The sequence below is a fragment of the Oryctolagus cuniculus genome, chromosome 7 (assembly GCF_964237555.1).
Source record: "Oryctolagus cuniculus chromosome 7, mOryCun1.1, whole genome shotgun sequence".
NCBI lineage: Eukaryota > Metazoa > Chordata > Mammalia > Lagomorpha > Leporidae > Oryctolagus > Oryctolagus cuniculus.
This window is the reverse complement of record NC_091438.1, coordinates 105,815,586-105,834,379: the sequence shown is the minus strand read 5'-3', so window position 1 is coordinate 105,834,379 and position 18,794 is coordinate 105,815,586. Positions and strand designations below refer to the sequence as shown.

The window sequence follows — 18,794 nt, the reverse complement described above, 5'->3', positions numbered from 1 at the left end:
AAAGGGGCTATCATTTCAAGCAACTCAACTCAATTGACACTGTGAGATGAGCTGGTAACTTCTACTTGTGGCTCCACTCCCTCAAGAACAATCTAGAACAGTGGGGATCCCTGCTCTGTTAGCAGCTGCCAGGTTCCTTTTGACATTGAGTAAAAGATGCATCTCAATTTCAGAAGTGTGAAAATGTTTTCAAAAGTATGTTTCCTATAACCAAAGAAACATGTGACGTACACTTTATACAAACAGAATACACAATCTACTTTGTGACCTTAGTAGTAGCCATGTAAATGCATCATAGTGAATATATGCAATAAGCTAATTAATATACACACATAAATCCATATAGTAATTGTAATAGTTTCATATCATTATATTATGTGCATGTATCTTATCTTTTATTAGTGAGTATTTAGATTTCTATCTTTTATTTTGGCCAATATGTAAAATGCTACAATGAGCAACCTTGCTTATACAGTTGTCTATGTCCTAAAGAAAGATTATGGAAATTTGAATTGCTGTGTTAAAGAGCATGCACATTTCAAAAATCACTACATAGAGCCAACTGTCCCTCCAAAATGTTCATTTTAGCATTGTAATTAATGATTTTCTATGTCATCACTAACACAGTTATGTCAGTATTTTACACCTTTTCCAGTCTAATAACAAAAAATAATATTTGATTGTTTCAAGTACATTCTAATTAGCGAAAACTTTAATATATTCATAATATTCCATTCTATCACTGATCATGATATATTTCACACATTTTAATTAATGGCATTTAAATTGCTTCAGTGAACATCTGTGCACATGATCCTTTGACCTTAAGATATTTTCTTAGAATAAATCCTTCAATCATAATTAAGGGCTAGAATTACAAAACTTTCATGATACATGTTGCTGTACAGCTTTCCAGAAAAATCATACATATTTTTATTTATAATAACATCATACACAAAATGCCTATTTCATTATATTCCCACAAGAATAGAGAATTAGTCTTTCAGGTCTTTTCTAATATGAAAACATAAAAACATGATTTCTTCCTATTACATTTATTTGAAGTACATAGTGAAGCTTAATATGCTTTCATAATTTTTTTAGCCACTTATAGTGCTTCAATGAAGATTTTTAATTTTTGTGAAAATATAATGTTTTCCACTTCTACTTGAGACGGACTCCAGTGAGTTAATAATGTGTCAGCCACAAGGCAGTACCTTCAAGTAACCACCTCTTCTCTGAAAATACTTAACAGATTTTCAACAGAAGACATGCTCCACCTGCCCAACATTGTGGGGCAGAATGTACTTTTCTGGAACCTCTAATTCTCTTCCCATTCCCAACCAGTTTGCTGTTCCTTCTCTGGGAGCTCCTGAACCTGTATCATCATCTACCTTCAGGTGTATGCTAGCCTAACTCCTGCTTGGCCTGACCTAGACTCTCTCTAGCATTTTCTCTGAATCCCCTATATTCGCATCTCTTCTGCCTTGCAAGGCTAAAAGGACTACTTGCATTTGTCTTGGTTGCTACTAAATTTTGACCAAAGGATTTTGATTGCATGTTTATGGAATTGTAGATACTATTCATTCAACTTAAATTTGGAGAGAGAGAAACAGAGAGAAAAGGGGAAGGAAGGAAGAAAGGAAGGAAGGGAGGGACGGAAGAAGGGAGGAAGGGAGGAAAGAAGAGAGGGAAGGAGGGAGTGAGGGAGCACGGATTATCCTTGACAAACTAAAGCCTTACATTTTTTTCTAGAAGAGTTGATTAATCGAATAGGGACTTTAACGTCATTGGCCCTTTTACACCTGCAGATTAGGACTTCTCCTATTTTGTTTTATTATCATCCTTCCCTTTTCTTTTTAGGTGTTTATTCTTTTCCAGTCACTCCCCCAGTAGAATTTTAATGTCACAAATGTAATGCACATCTTGTTATGTACTATTTGTACATCTGTGTGCTTTGTACATTAAAAGTCAGATTTCCTTCACCTCCCTTTAAGATCCAATTCCCACTCCCTTTGGGGTGGTTCTGTCCCATTGAGGATATGTGCTGTACTTGCAGCCAGATCTCAGAGCAAAGCTTACTAACAGGTAAGAGTAAGCATTCATGATTCAGGGTAGGATTGAAGAATGGAATTGAAATTTGATCTGATTTTTCAGCTCCAGCTCCTCTGCTTACTGTAGAGCAAGTTACCTTAAGCAAGTTATTTACTCTCCTTACATTTCCATTTCTGCAATGATGAAAATACAGAACAGTATAAACCTCAGAGATGTTTGAGAGTAGAAGATATGATACATATAATGTATTCAACACAGCAGCCTCATATTTGAGGGCTTTACATAAATTAGCTCTTGGTATCATTGCTCATACTCTTCCTTGCAGTACCACGCTGTGGCTGGCTCAGTTTCAGATTCTTGATCAAATTCACATTGCTTTCTAAGTGAAAATGTCTAGCATTTGGTTGTGTGTGTCTCCACTAAGAAAAAGAAAACACGAAGTTCTTATACTAACTGAAGGAATTGATTGGAGCAAATGCACATTTGCTTTCATTTTTACCAGAATGTTGTTTCTTGGTTTTTGTGCGTTTTAACAATGGTCCCTATCTGAATATGCTTGTTTAGACTTTATGATGAAAACAAAATAGCATTTTCCTAATGGCACTAAATTGGCATTAAATTTGGATAACAGGTTAGGGACTTCAAGCAAAGATCCAGTTTGAAGAAAGGTTTCTATAAAATGACCAATGAAATGTCAACTAATTGTATGTCTGTGGACTGAGAAGAATTTGAAAGTGATACACACATGAAATATGTAATCAGTGCAGGTGGGCCAGGGACTTAAGAAGAGGAACATTGAAAAATAACTCCAGTGCTCTTGACATACCCAGAAATTCAGGGGACTGAACTCTGCTAACAACTAGCTTTCTCAAGTATACCTTCCTCATGGTCACGAGGGAGAATGCCTATCTCACTGGATAGCATGTAACAAGTGTGACTCACCCAGTGCTTCTAGGGCTCAGAACAAGGCCTGCGGGGTGTTACACGGAGAAGGATGGAGTCAAGTTACTGGCTGCAGGAGCGTGGGCAAATGATTCTCTGTGGCTCTGCTTCTTACTCTGTAATACGTGGTGATGCCTATTTGGGCACAAGGTTATAGTGATGATTCAAGGATGCACTGAGGAAGGACTTTTACTCTCTCTCTCTCTCTCTGCTTCCCTCATGTGCTAAATGCAAGTGCGGTTGAGGACAGCCTGAAACAATATACTACATTTTGTGACCATCGGGCAAATCTCCTTCACTGCCAATTTATTGAGTGTTTACTATGTGCTGGGTACTGCAATTCACATAAACTGATGAAACTCCTTATCCAAGTTTTCAATATTACTGACCGTGTACTGGACTCTGAAAGCAAGGTCAGACCATGCCACAAAGAATGTTTATTTCTAACATTAGACTCTATTCTTACGCCCTTTTTCTCAAATTAACAAAAGCATCTATGTTTTTTCATGAGCATTTTATCTTAAAAACCATTGATATACAATGCAAACACAGTGCACATTTATTGCAAAGTGAAATTGCCAGTGTTAGAAAGGAAATAGAAACCTATCAACTCAATGAAACTGATGATGCATATCTCCTTCAGTCACATCCAAAATTATTGTCAATTGAAGATTTAACAGAAATCACATCATTAATAACTACAGAAGAGAGAAAAATGTAACCTTACATCATAGCTGCTTGAAATGAAAATCAAGAAATTGGTAGGCCCTGAGAGAATTTATAAAATGCTCCATTAATTCTGCAATAATGGCCTCACTGGTGATCAGCAGTCAAAGCCAGCTCGGAAGTTCAGACAGTGTGTAGAGCTATAATACTGCTTGAGCAGAAAAATATGACTTTCCCTAAATAGCGACACCAATCATTTTTTGTTCGTTCCAAGACTCATTAATATAGTAATTTAAACCTTTTTAATGAAAAATCTTTCCACAGGTTTAGTTTATGGTGATTTAGACTCGCAATTAAACCTTTCTGTCATTGTCTATCGTGAGATTTTAGTGCCACATTTAAATACCTTAATTTTTAAGTGGCTTCTTTGGTATTGACTGTCCTCAAGTAACAAGGACATTATACTTTGAGTACGTTGAATACATGTACATTTTGGACATTGAGTTTATCCTCAGAGCATCAGTGGGAAGTGTAATTTCCATTTCATAATGCAAGAAGCTAAAACTCAAAGATTAGGGAACTTTCCCAGGACCAGAGTAGGGACTGTCAGGATTCACCTACACTTCTCTTTGCCACTGCATGATCCAGAATATACGCTAAATGATCATAGAATTGAATATAACTTACCATTTTCCTACTTTCAAATATATAATTAGTTTTTTAAGAAAAAGTTACCCTAATTCCCACCCTCTGCTGCTTTATGCAAATTCTGGAATTTCTTCTCTCTTCTTTAATACACTCTGGGACTTTGGGGCTTCCATGTGGGTTCTAGCTCCCTGTCTCATACCTTAGTGTGAGGGTCATTTGCCTCCCATGGCAACAGGCCTGGTGGAGTGGGAAGTGGTTTCTGTTGCAGATTGGAGATGGTCTTCTTTTTACTTTTATTTTTTTAGATTTATTTTATTTATTTAAAAGACAGAGTTACAGAGAGAGGTAGAGACAGAGAGAGGTCTTCTATCTGCTGGTTCACTCCCCAGATGGCTGCAGTGGCTGGAGCTGTGCTGATCCGGAGCCAAGAGCTAGGAGCTTCCTCCGGGTCTCCCATGTGGATGCAGGGGCCCAAGAACTTGCTGGGGGGTATCTTGTACTGCTTTCCCAGGCCATGGCAGAGAGCTGGATGGGAAGAGGAGCAGCTGGGACTAGAACCAGTGCCCATATGGGATGCTGGCGCTTCAGGACAGGGCTTTAACCCACTGTGCCACGGTGCTGGCCCAGGGGATGGTCTTCTAAAGAAGCAAGGTCATCCTCGCCTGCTGGCCATGCTGCAGATGGCACTTTCTGGGTGGCAGTTTCTGAGCCAAGATGAACACAAGGTAAATTTTGCAGCTCTCTGACATCTGCCACGCATAGTGCAGGGCCCCGTGTGGTTAAGGAGTGCTGATAGTGCCATAGTTTAACGAGGTTGGAGCTAGAATTACTGGCCTGCTCTGCTCAAGTACTGACAAGCACACCAAAACGGAAGCCTAAAGCCCTGATACAGTCTAGACTCTTTGCTAGAACAGCAAAGTGCAATAACTAAAAGGATAGGCCACTTGCTGTGTGAATTTGAGATGGATACTTACAGGTTCTATGTTTCCTTATCTGTAAAAAAAGATGTGAAAAATAGCACCTGCGTGGTGAGATTGCTGTGTGAAAAAGGAGACAACATCTGCAATGCACTGCACAGAGCTTGAACACAGTAAATCCATCAATAAGAGATGCTATCATTTATGGACTATTTCGTGACACCTGCTACTAATATCAATGAGGGAGGTGCTACGTTCAGATAAATTCATATTAAATGTGCAATGACAGAAAAGAAATCCTCTTGGTGAGCTGGCTCTGATATGAGAAAGAGCTGAATTTCAACCCTGCCAAGGAGAAGAGACACAGAAACTGGAGAAAAGCAAGCCAAAAAGGCAGCCCAGCCTTGCTTACCCCCGGGCTGGCTGCAGGCCCACCCTGTTCCCTCACGGCAGAGCTGCCACTGTGTGTGTGATCTGAGTTCTTGCTATTGAACCCGGATGCTAGCATTCGTTTGCAGCATTTGTAAAGCTAACCTTCCTATATTCTTATTTGATTCCTGAACCTATGGTTTTTGCTTCCTGATCGCCTCCCTCTATTTTTTTCTTCTCTCTCCTTGAAGCATTTTTTACCTAAACAAACTCTGTCCACATTTGTATTTCTGTGGACTGCTCACAAACACTTTCAGACTAGCTACACCTTTCCTCAGAGCCGCTTCTGTGCGTGCCCACTGCCTTCCAGCACCCTGCAGTTGCTATTTTGTCAAATTCCACAAGCTAATGGCGGCCACCGTCCTATTGCAGGTACCACAAACGCGCCCTTGGAGCCTCACATAATTCTGTTGCGATTTCTATGCCCTTCGAGTGGTGTAGGGAAGAGTGTGGTGCCCAGACCCAGGCAATGCAGGTTTGCATCCCATGCTGTGCTTCTGATGGCTCGCCCAGTGACCATGGCGAGGCTGCGGAAGGCTGTGAAACCTCAGTTTCCTCATCCGTAAGACGGGAATGATAATGGGATTTGCCTTAGAGAGGCAGCAGCAGAATGAAGGGTGAATACCAATAGAGAGAACTGTAGAATTGTAGTTGCTGCTACAACTGCCATTGATGAACTCAGGAAACCTAAGACTGAATTTCATCTTGGCCACTTATAGCAGAGTGACACTGGGGCGGTGACATAGATAATTATATTGACCCTCTTTATCCCTTCACAGTATAAAGAACATAAGGCTCATTGGCATTTTGTAATTGATCTTATTGAAGACCAAACATAGAGCTACATTAATAAAGACTGCCTCTACCTGAGATCATTTACGTTATTCCTAATGGTAATAATATAATTATAATATTAAAATATCCTAGCTTCATAGAATGACTATGTTTCCTGTGTGTTAGCATTAGAGTCCCCTCCCATAATGTAAGCTCTAGGAAGGGAGGAACTTGCATCAGGCATTTCTCCCCCTCAGCACCTTGTACACAATACCAAATTGTTGGAGGAAACCCCCCCTTTGAATAAATGAATACTACTTATTTAAATCATCAGTTTGCTTGTTTGAATAAAACAAAATTCACTCCACTAGCTTTTATCTCCTCTTGATACAAGAATTATACAAGCAACTTAAACAGATACACTAGCCACCTATGTAATATGTGAAAAATCAGCCCTAGGTATTCTGATTGCCGTCTGATGAGCCTTACAACAAGGCACACAAACAAAAAGCATTACAATCATCATTTTTAGTGATCTTTCTGTTACTGATCCATTTACACAACCCAAATGTGGCAAGATGGTTTGAACCCACAATGGAAAATTGATGATAGGAGTAGACGTTTGGCACAGTCCTTGAGTCAGCTTTTGGGATGCCCACATCCCATATCAGAGTGCCTGGTTCGAGTCTCACTTCCTGCTAATGTGTACCCTGGGAGGCAGCTGCCGATGGCTCAAGTTCTTGAGTCCCCCTGTTCACATGTGAAGCTGATGGAGTTCTGGGCTGCTGGTTTCAGCCTGACCCAGCTCTGGCTGCTGCAAGCATTTGGGGAGTGAACCAGCAGACTCAAAATCTCCCTTCTTGCGTCTGTCTCTCTCTTTCTGCCTTTTAAGAACTTCAAAGGCTTTTTTTTTTTTTTTTTTAATGGAAGGTATTCTAACTTCACTTCCAGGACTCCCAAGGCCCTCAAGAAATTTATACTTCCACTTCAAATTATATAAATGCTATAAATATGTGCACTTTCCTCTGAAAAGTATCCATAAATCTGTACAAGATTATCAAAAGTGACCTATGATTTTCACATCTACAAATCACTGATGAAATAAAGACAAATTTTTCTAAATATTTTATACTAAAGTCTTCCTGACCTTATTCCTCACCCTCACCAGCCTCATCAGCTTCCATGTCTCACTCTTCTGTCCTCCTCCCGCCAGACTCACACACACACAAAAAGTGCCACACTCCCTAGAGTTTCTCAGTATGCCATATGTCTGCTCAGCTGTGAGTTCTTCGTTATCCTTCAACCCCAACTCCTTTATCATCTTTTCAAGGAGTAAATGCCTTCACAGAGCTTTGCTTTTGCCATTCTTTTAAGGCATTTATCAAATTCCTCTAGTTATTTGATTGCATATTTATCTATACCCCTTAAAAAACTCAAGTTCCAACCACAGAGTGGCTATGATCTGATATCATGGTAACCATTCAGTCCTCTCACCACTCTGGCTAGTTTTAACCAGCAGTCAGGGGAGCCAATCTCCTCCAGAACCTAGTAGTCAACCAATAAATATTTAAACTAATGAGTGAGCAACTAAACTGAGTAATATCATTGCCAACTAATGGCCTCTGTTTATGTGTCTTCTTTATTTACAAGCTCTATCCTTCTAACGGCCAACAATGGATAATTAAACATGTATTCAATGAAAGTCAATGTAATCCTGGCTTTGTTTTAGGGACTGTGCATGTCCCCTAAAAGAAGCCCATGCCATAGTTTCTTCTTTTTAAGAGTTTCCAGTCCTGTGGCCGACAAAGACTTAGACACGTACACCCCAACTTCAGACTTACTCAGCCTGCAACTGTTTGTCCTCACACAGTACTGTATCACTTACGAAGGAGTCAAAACAGCATAGTCCTCAGATTCTAACCATTGAATTCATGCCTGCCCAAGTACCAAGCTTAAATCGTGTGCATACCAGCTGTGGAAGACCAAAGAATCTGTATGAATTTTTAGAACCTTGCTTCTATCAACTGTGAAATGAAGCTAATACCTCACACGCTGACCTTACAGTATACGTAAAACCCACACTGAGTGTGCAGCAAACAACGGTGATGAACACAATGTTGATAATGAGTGCTGATGATGTCTGTGCTGAGGCTGGGGCTACTGGTGGTGATGACAGCGTGAGCACATTGGACTGAACCCCCAGAGGACAAAGACCGTGTTTATCTGTGAATCTCCAGGACTTACAATAGTGTTTGATACGATAGTAGCAATTAAACAAATGTTTGTGAAGTCATGCTCAGTTATCACTTCTGGCATAGTGGAAGCAAAGAGAGGACAGAAAAGGGAGGGACTGCCTCAAACTGTAACGATCAAGGAAAGCTGTCTTGAGGAGAAAGATACACAAATGGCAGATTTTTGTTCATGATTGGAGAAGAAAATAGGAGTTACTAAAGACAAACAGAAAGCAAACATAATACTGAAGTTATGCAGCCCATGCCATGGGTGGGGAGCCGTGAATGTCCTTTGTTTGGTATAGTGGGGAAGCAATAGGCATGTAGGTTAAGTGCATGCCTTACTGTTATTAAAACTTTACTATTGAGTACTATGCTCAGATGCTAATAACAAGGATACCAGTCCTACACTTTGATCTTTTTGATTCATGCTACAGGAACTATTTCATTAGACAAACTGTATGATATAGTAGAAAAACATACTATTTATAAGGAAGACACATCTAGGTTTCAGTTTTCATTTTGCTACTGAACTAAGTATTTTACTTGGACAAGTCACTTCTTTAAGCTTCTGTTGCCCCTGATGGGAATAATCATGCCTGTCCCACAGGACTTGTGTGGAGCGTGAATGGGATAATCCATGTAAGGCACCCAGTACCTCGCCTGACGCACAGCTGGGTTCAGTGACTATGAGAGCTACTGCTATTTTGAGTAGTGTGAATTGGCGAATTTATGAGCTTGTGCTAAGTCAATGCATTCATTTTGGTTGTGTATGTTTTTGGACATGTAACCTTGAGCTTACTTGATCTGAGAGACTGGGCTTTTTGAAAAATAAATCATCCAGAAAAGGACAAAGAGTAATGTGGTACCACTTGGCTGTTTGTCTCTTCAGAACAACAACAACAACAACAACAACAACAACAAAAACACAGAAAAAAGTTTTAGGCTGGGCGATTTATTAGGTAGAATGTTCAAGTAGAAAATTGATAATTTGCTTTATTAACCATCTGCTGTACAAACTGTCATGCAAATACTGCCTTATGCTTTATGCAAAACATTTGAAAGCCCCTGTGACTTTGTTCTGCTTGGATTTTCTTTTCTGTAGTAAAATACATAATTGAACTAATTTCAAGTGTGTTTGTCTGTAAACCAGCCAAATATTTCTTTTAAATACTTGAGCTCTATGTTGAATACAGAGTTATAGCTCTTAGCATACTATTTTTTTTAGTAATAGATTTTATCCCTTAATCCTTTAATGAGCTTTCAGTTCCACATACACTAAGGTTTCTCCTATGCACATAATAAACGATAGCTTTTCATTTCCTGCAGGTTCCTCCAGGGGACCCAGCCCCCTAACCATGGGAGCCCAGGACACCCTCCCTGTTGCAGCAGCCTTCACAGAAACGGTCAATGCCTACTTCAAAGGAGCAGATCCAAGCAAGTAAGCCCACGACCTGGTCTACTGCATTCTCTGAGCTCCATCCTCTAGCGGAAGAAACCCTTATTCTACAACCCCCTAAAATCCAGTTAATAATAGTAGGTAGCACATCTAGATTGTAGGAGAACATATAATTAGGAATATTAAACAACTGGTTTTAAGGAACATATCAAAAAATACAGTACTCTAATATTCAGTTTAGTAGTAAATGACCAAAACATTTACCCAGTTTAATCAGCAATGGGAAAAGTTACTGTCTCACAAAAGTAAATGTCTAGATCGTGTCAATTATTATCTTAGTCTTCCCTGGGTGGTAGTCACACTCGTGTGCACTGGAATGAGAACACAGAAGGAAAATACCTTCTCCAACATCCATAGGAGCAAAGAGACAATTTATGTATCCTACTGAGTAAGGAAAAACTGACTCAGCAGAGGAAAAATTGCAGTCACAGCAAAGTAAAACTTCTAGGTAAAAATGTCACCACCCTCTATTTACATGAGGATTGCATCATTTACATCAATATAGACCGACAATGGATTTGCCCTGAAGGGCATATGATAAAAATTAAATTAAATATTTTACATCTTGGTAGGCAGTTCCATGGATATGCTTTAGGAGGTCTTGAATTCCCTGAAATTTTATTTTGTCACTTATCTGTATATTTTTCCACCAAGAGAGAGTATAGTATCCATCATTTTAATATGGGGTTTCAAAAATCAAAAAATAAATAAATAAAGTGCTTATACCAGTCTACTCAAAAACAAAATACCTAAATCAAATCCTTTTCAAACAGGAAACTAATGCAATTCCAGGTCTGAATTTGATTGCTAAACATAGAGCAAATCTAGGTGTGAGAAAATTGCTCTTCATTTATTTTACTTACAAGGATGAAAGTTTGGAAAATCTTAGTATCTAACATAAAAAGAATGTGAGGAAAAAAATAATTAAATGAGCATATAGAACAGTAGACTAAAAGTTTTGACAATTAAATATAATTAAAACTTATTTCTCCACATATATTTTAAGTGGAAATTTGCATGACTAATCATGAATCTTTTTTTACACTTCAGAAACACTAGGTTTTTTTTTTAATTGAAATCAACAATTGTATACTGGAAAACAAATATAATTTGTAACTCTACCACAAGGTGTCCTACTCCAGACACTGGGAACTATTCCCTCCTAAATGTCCTGTCTCTAGCTTTCATTCCTTTCTTTTATCCTCAAAGCACAAAGACTACATGCCAAGTCTACACACTAGCATAAACTAAAAGCTACCTCATACTAGCACATATGTGAACAGTTAGAGCAAGTAAACAACTTTATACTCCCTTAGACACACATATCGGATCTGTAGACTCTACTTTGAACAAAGGCATAACTCTGCCACACCATTTCTAAGGACTACTTATCACCAGCTTACCTAAGGAAATTCAGGCTGGCCTAAACCTAGAAATGCTGACAGAAAAGTAAGAAATTTAGAAATAAGAAACAGTTGAGAATGTGGAGAGAATGTGTTCACCTGAGTGAAAACCCCTGGAACTCACACAGGAATGAATTCCTTTTTGCTTGCTTCCTAACTGGCTAGTATTCATTAACTCACTAATTTATTCAGGGAGACCTGGTTGGTCTCCCTGCTCCCATATCTGTCCTCCCTAAAGTCTGTTCTCAGTGTATCATATCGTTCTTCAGCTCAGAATCCTCCGACCTTGCCAAAGTAAAAACAAGATGCTGTCTAACAGTCTACAAGGCCCTACCTGTCCCACCCATCAGGACAAACCCCCATGCATCCCAGTTGCCACCTGTCTAATCCATCATTTCTCTCCTGATCTTGCCTCCATACCTCACCTTCTGATTCATTGCACTCCAGCCATCCTGGCCTTTTGGCTGCTTCTTGTTCATCACTTCAACCTCATCCGCACACCAGGGTCTTTTCATGTGTTGCTGTCTCAAAAGCTTTTCCCAGAAATCTAAGCGATGTCTTTTCTTCATGATCATTCCACAAATGTATCAGAGAGACCTTCCCTGACCAAGCCATGTAAAACAACACCACTCCTCTCCACCCTCTCAACATTTCCTCCCTCCTTACCGCATTGTCATCCTCCTCAGGCCCTCTCTCTGACATCTTAACTTTTCTCTGTAGTCCAATATCTGTCTCTTCCCCCACTAGAATGCAAGATCCACAAAATCTGGTTTTGACTGCTTCATTCATTGGCGTATGCTCAGCACCAGAAACAGGACCTGGTGTGGAGTGCTCGAGGAATGGCTTTCTGCAAGAGCAGAGCTGAGCTGCTCACCTAACACTTACACAATGGCTACTGTGTGCCTGCCATGGTGGTAGACAGGAGATAGACTGGGGATGAATATAGCTGAGATGGAAAATAAGACTTGCATATGGATAGAATACAAAGTTCACTATAGAAGAGCCATAGACATGGTGCAATGAGAACCAAACAGCCCTGGTTAATCTTAAGAAGTGGCATAGGGACACACCAGTGTGGGCTTGTCACAGTAAGAGTCGGGCTTTTCACACCAGTTCAGTTTCTCTGGCACACTAGGACAGGTGTGTGAGGACGTCTTCTCTGTGAGCCACATGTCCATGACCGTGACAACCCAATGATGTGGTGCTTTGGCCAAATCTAAATTAGTACTTTTCCTCTACTCTTCCAAGTTAACCAAGCCTTTGACTTGTGAATAAACATAGAGTCTGCTTTTCAATTATATTTCTGTAAATAACTACAGCCTATCCTCTGTGCTGGTAGATGGGATATCCAGTGTATTCCATTAAATTTTTGAGACCTGAAATTTATGAACAGATCATGCAGTGACTTTCTTTGATCTTTAACTTGATCTCCAGGCTGTAAACCACTTTAATTACTGTTCCTTTGTTACTCGCTTTCAAGGAAACAGCTCAAGTTCTGTCACTGAAAAAAAAAAAATGAACCAAATAGAGAATTGATGCAGAAAGGGCATTTAGATTTGCTTTTCCTGTGGTTCTCTCTCATCCTGCATTACAGCCATTTGTTTTCCAACCACATATTGGAAACAGAAATCTACTACCATAATTATCATGTACTATGATGTATCATCCATTCAAATATCATGACCCGATTTCCCTGCATATTGAAAACACCTGTAACAGGTATTCTGCTACCCGAGTCTTTCTTGGTAGGGCTCAGAGGCAGAGACAATACCTTAGCTTTTCCTATAGGTTGAGGAAATACATTTTCTGTTGTCAGGCCCTGTTTGGACAATCTTGATGCTAAAGAAATAAAGGTCAGCCGTTAATTCTCTAATCTCTCAGAAAACCTTAGGTTCCTCAACTCTATCTTTCCTTCCTTTATCATCATATTTTAATTATTTATTCAGAATCTGTCTCCCTGCATAAACTGGAAGTTGTTTACTTGTCAATGCCCAGTCTAATGCATTACACAATTCATGATATATTGTAGAGACCCCCTACATATGATTGTCGAACATGTTAATTTATTTTAAGAATACTTTATTGAACTCCTACTCTGTTCTGAATTCTGTATTATACACCTTTGCCTTCCCACAACTTATGACATGGTACTCACCTTCACAATAATAGGTAAGATGTGCAAGACACAGCAACCTAGTTTTTTTTTTTTTTAAATGAACTGAATGTGTGTCTAAGGGAAGCTACTGCTACACAGCAGTGCAAACATATGGGGAGAGCATCAGAATGGACATTCACCTGCTGCCCTCCTCTACCCTCTACATACAAGGCCACAGCAGTGTTTCACATAAGCTATTTTGAATGTGTACAAGGGACCACCTCTCCTGAGCCAGGTGTACCTCTTCAACCAGAGTTACACAGTACACAGATGACTGTGGGGCAACACAGAATCCACTCTGCTCAAATAGAAGCAAGGGACATTTATTAGCCTCAATTTTCCTAGGAAGTATTTTCTGAACTTAGAGTCGACCACATCAGTCATCCAGGTGGATGGACAAGTTGTAAAAGTGCTCACTCCTTTTCAATACAGTTGACCCTCAGTATCATGGAGGATTGGTTCCCAAAGACACCAAAAGCCACTGATGCTCAAATCTCATATACAAAAAGGCATAGTACTTGCATATGAGTATAATCTATATACATCTTGCTGTATACTTTAAATCATCTCTAGATTACTTAGATAGATGACATTTAGTACAGTGGCTACAGCTATATAAATGCTCTGTCTACTCTTGTTATACTATATTTTTAGGGAATAATAACAAGAAAAAATCTATGCATGTTCAATACAGATGGAATTTACTCTTTGTATATTTTCTGTCCATGGCTGATTGAATCTGCAGTTGCAGAGGGCTGACAATAGTTGTATTTGCAATTCCCAAGGGAAAATAGTAAGCCTTTTAGGATTCCTGTTTCTAGCCAAGGTAGAGTAATGGGCCAATTTACCCTCCCATCTGAAATAGCTCGAAGTGGACCAAATCTATAAGACAATGAGTTGCAAGCCACTAGACCTCAGGTGAGAGGTGAGGTGTGCGGGCTGGTGACTCCAGCTTATTTCCTCGAGAGTGTGCAGGCCCAGCACAGGGGAAGCCGAGCAGACTCCCAGCTGTTCAAGGGGAGAGGGCTCCCTGAGGCACTCCGTTATGAAGCCGGCTGAAGGAGGGGCAAAGTAGAGAGCTGCGGAGGGGTGCTCCTAGCCACCGTGCACTGCAGCAGCTGCCAGTGGAGAGGGTGCCTGCCAGGCACCCGGAGCAGGAGAAACAACCTGCGTCTCAGGGGCTGGGCTTGGTTTAGCACAGCCGCCTGTACTGCATGAGCCAAATGCCAGAGAAGGTGCTTGTATTCCTGGGCACTGGAAAAGCCACATAGGTTGCCAAACCATGCTCTGGGGACGCCACCTGCATTGCCAGAGCTTGACACTACATAGGCCCTGTGCTATTCAGGAGTCTGCACAAGCGTGAACAGAGAAAAAAAAATCCCTTCTTCCCGATGTCTCTCCAGCGCCCTCTACTGACGAAACTCAACATGGTGCTTATTAGCAAAGAAACAGCGTAGACCTGGTAACTATTAATTCTCCCAGAAAAGTCATTAAAAGGTGAATAGAAACTGAAAGATAATAAATTGATTTTATATAGACGTTGATTCAGTGACTCTAAATGTCACATAAAAGTGCAAAGGATCTACAGTAGACAAAGCATCTTTGAAAAAGAACAAATAGGAGGACTAGCAGTCTTTGATTTCAGAACTATTATAAAGCCACAGTAATCAAGACACAGTGGAATTGGTTTAAAGATGAATGAAATGGGGGGGGGGGCATTGCAGCACAGTGAGTGAAAAGACCGGAGTGCTGTTCCCCAGATATTCTACTTCCAATCCATCCTGGAAAGTAGCAGCAGATAATGGCTCAAGTGCTTGGGCACAGATGAATCTCCGGGCTCCTAGCTTCAGTCTGGCTCAACCTTGGCTGTTGCAGTCATTTGAAAAGTGAGCCAGAATGGAAGATGCCTCTCTCTCTCTCTCTCTCTCTCCCCCTTCTTCCCCCCTCTCAAATAGATGAATATAAACTAATAAACATTTTAAAAGCTTACAGAAAAAAATATTTTAAAAAATTAAGACAGATGAAATAGATCTATGGAACAGGATTGTGAACTCAGAAATAGACATGTATGTTTATGAACAATTGAATTCCAATAAAATTTCCAAGGTAATTCAGTGGAGAAATTATATGTTAATTCCAACAAATAATGCTGGAACAAGTAGATGTCTATACACACACACATACACAAAATGAACTTAGATCCATATGAACACTATAAACAAAAATTGAAAATGGATTATGAAGCTCAAAGGAAGACTAAAATTTATAAAGAAAACTTCCAAAAGAAAACAGAGGTAAAACTTTCATAACATGGAGTTATCAGAGATCACTTAAATAGGACACCCAAAACTAACTGGATTAAAATTAATCTATTTTAAAAATCTTAAAGAAAAATCAAGTCACACAATGAAAAAAATTCTGGAAATCATATTTCTTGTTTTTTAAACTTTTATTTAATGAATATAAATTTACAAAGTACAGCTTATGGATTACAATGGCTTCCCCCCCATAACGTCCCTCCCACCCACAACCCTCCCCTTTCCCACTCCCTCTCCCCTTCCATTCACATCAAGATTCATTTTCGTTTCTCTTTATATACAGAAGATCAGTTTAGCATACATTAAGTAAAGATTTCAACAGTTTGCTCCCACACAGAAACATAAAGTGAAAAATACTGTTTGAGTACTAGTTATAGCATTAAATCTCAATGTACAGCACACTAAGGACAAAGATCCTACATGAGGAGTAAGTGCACAGTGACTCCTGTTGTTGACTTAACAAATTGACACTCTTGTTTATGGCATCAGTAATCACCCTAGGCTCTTGTCATGAGCTGCCAAGGCTATGGAAGCCCCCTGAGTTCACTGACCCTGATCATTTTTAGACAAGGCCATAGTCAAAGTGGAAGTTCTTTCCTTCCTTCAGAGAAAGGTACCTCCTTCTTTGATGATCCATTTTTTCCACTGGGATCTCACTCGCGGAGATCTTTCATTTAGGTTTTTTGTTTGTTTGTTTTTTGTTTTTTTCCAGAGTGTCTTGGCTTTCCATGCCTGAAATACTCTCATGGGCATTTCAGCCAGATCCGCATGCCTTAAGGGCTGATTCTGAGGCCAGAGTGCTGTTTAGGACATCTGCCATTCTATGGGTCTGCTGTGTATCTCACTTCCCATGTTGGATCATTCTCTCCCTTTTTGATTCTATCAGCTAGTAGTTGCAGACACTAGTCTTGTTTATGTGATCCCTTTGGTTCTTAGTCTTATCATTATGATCAATTGTGAACAGAAATTGATCACTGGGACTAGTGAGATGGCATTGGTACATGCCACCTTGATGGGATTGAATTGGAATCCCCTGGTATGTTTCTAACTCTACCATTTGAGGTAAGTCAGCTTGAGCATGTCCTGAATTGCACATCTCTTCCCTCTCTTATTCCCACTCTTGTATTTAACAGCGATCACTTTTCAGTTAAGTTTCAGCACTTAAGAAGAATTGTGTATTGATTACAGTATTCAACCAAAAGTATTAAGTAGAACAAACAAAAAATACTAAGAGGGATAACATACCAAGTTGCTCATCAACAGTCAGGGTGAGGGCTGATCAAGTCACCGTTTCTCATAGTGTTCATTTCACTTTAACAGTTTTCCTTTTTGGTGCTCAGTTAGTTGTCACCTATCAAGGAGAACAAGTGGTATTTGTCCCTTTGGGATTGGCTTATTTCACTCAGCAAAATGTTTTCCAAATTCCTAACAGGGATCACTTTTCAGTTATGGGAATCATATTTCTGATATATGATTTATATCCAGAATATATAAAGGATTCTCAAAGTTCAATGACAAAACCTTGATTTAAAAATGCAGTGGAAAATTTAACAGAAACTTCCCCCAAGTAGATAACCAATGACAAATAAGCACACGAAAAGATGCTAAAGATCACCATCCATTGCAGAAACACAAATTAAACCAACAAGGAAATGCCACTACTCACCTATTAGAATGATTAAAATTAAAAGGACAGATTCTACCAAGTGTTAGTGAAGGTGTGGAAGATTTGACATTTTTATAGACAGCTATGTTTTTCACTTTACACAGTTGGATGGGTTCTTTACAAGTTACAGTTACAACCACAGTGTGACCCAATGATTCCGCTCCTGTACACTCACCAGGAGAAATGAAAGCATATCTATGCGTGTACACACATTCATTACCCACTTATTTACAAGAGGCAAAAATGCAAAGGACTCAAGTGTTCCTCAATAGCTTGAAAGCATTTATTTGTTTTCATTTTATTTGAAAGGGGAGAGAGATGCTTCATTTACTGGTTCACTCCTTAAATGCCCTCAACCACCAAGGCTGGTATAGAGCAAAGCCAGGAACCTAGAACTCAGTTTGGGTCTCCCACATGGGTAGCAGGGACCCAAGTAAAGGAGCCATCACCTGCTGCCTTCTCAGGGTGAGCATTAGCAGGAAGCTGGATCTGAAGCAGAGATGGGACTCGATCCCAGGCACTCTAGTGTAGGATGTGAGCATCTGAAACTGCTCATAACTGCTTTGCCAAACTCCTGCTCCAAGTGAATGGACTTTAAAAAACTGGTATGTATATCCATATACCACAACATGGCAACAAAAAGAAACGGACTATTGATATATACAAGCACATATAAGAATCCAAAAATAATTATTTTGAATTAAAGAAGTTTGACTCCCCCCAAAAAAAAAACCCACGTATCTTACGATTCTGTTATATAAAAATTATAATGTGCAAACTAATGTATTGTGATGGAGACAATATTATCAATTGCCTAGGACTGGGAAATGAAAGAGTATGATAGAGATTACAAAATAGAGACTTACAGAGTCTATGGAAATATTCACTGTTTGGTTTTATATTCCACATCATCTGATCTTATAGAATTTTATGCTGAGTTTTTCACTTAATTTTATCTGTATGTCACCTGTACTACTGAACTGAAAACAATGACTAAATCTTGTGTGTTTTGCCGTATACCCTGTCACCTTCACAAGGCCTGGCATATAGTCAAAAGTCAAGGCCGGCGCTGCGGGTCACTAGGCTAATCCTCCGCCTTGCGGCACCGACACTCCCGGTTCTAGTCCCGGT

At 39.6% G+C, this 18,794-nt stretch overlaps 1 protein-coding gene across 11 annotated transcripts in view; it reads left to right on the top strand.

Moving 5' to 3' along the window:
• SGIP1 (SH3GL interacting endocytic adaptor 1) overlaps nt 1-18,794 on the top strand; it is a 246,346-nt gene that overhangs the window by 203,583 nt on the left and 23,969 nt on the right. For all 11 annotated transcript variants that reach the window (XM_051857652.2, XM_051857650.2, XM_051857653.2 and 8 more), the window contains one exon: nt 9,992-10,103. In XM_051857652.2, coding sequence (XP_051713612.1) covers nt 9,992-10,103 — 112 coding nt within the window. The remainder of the gene's footprint in view (nt 1-9,991; nt 10,104-18,794) is intronic.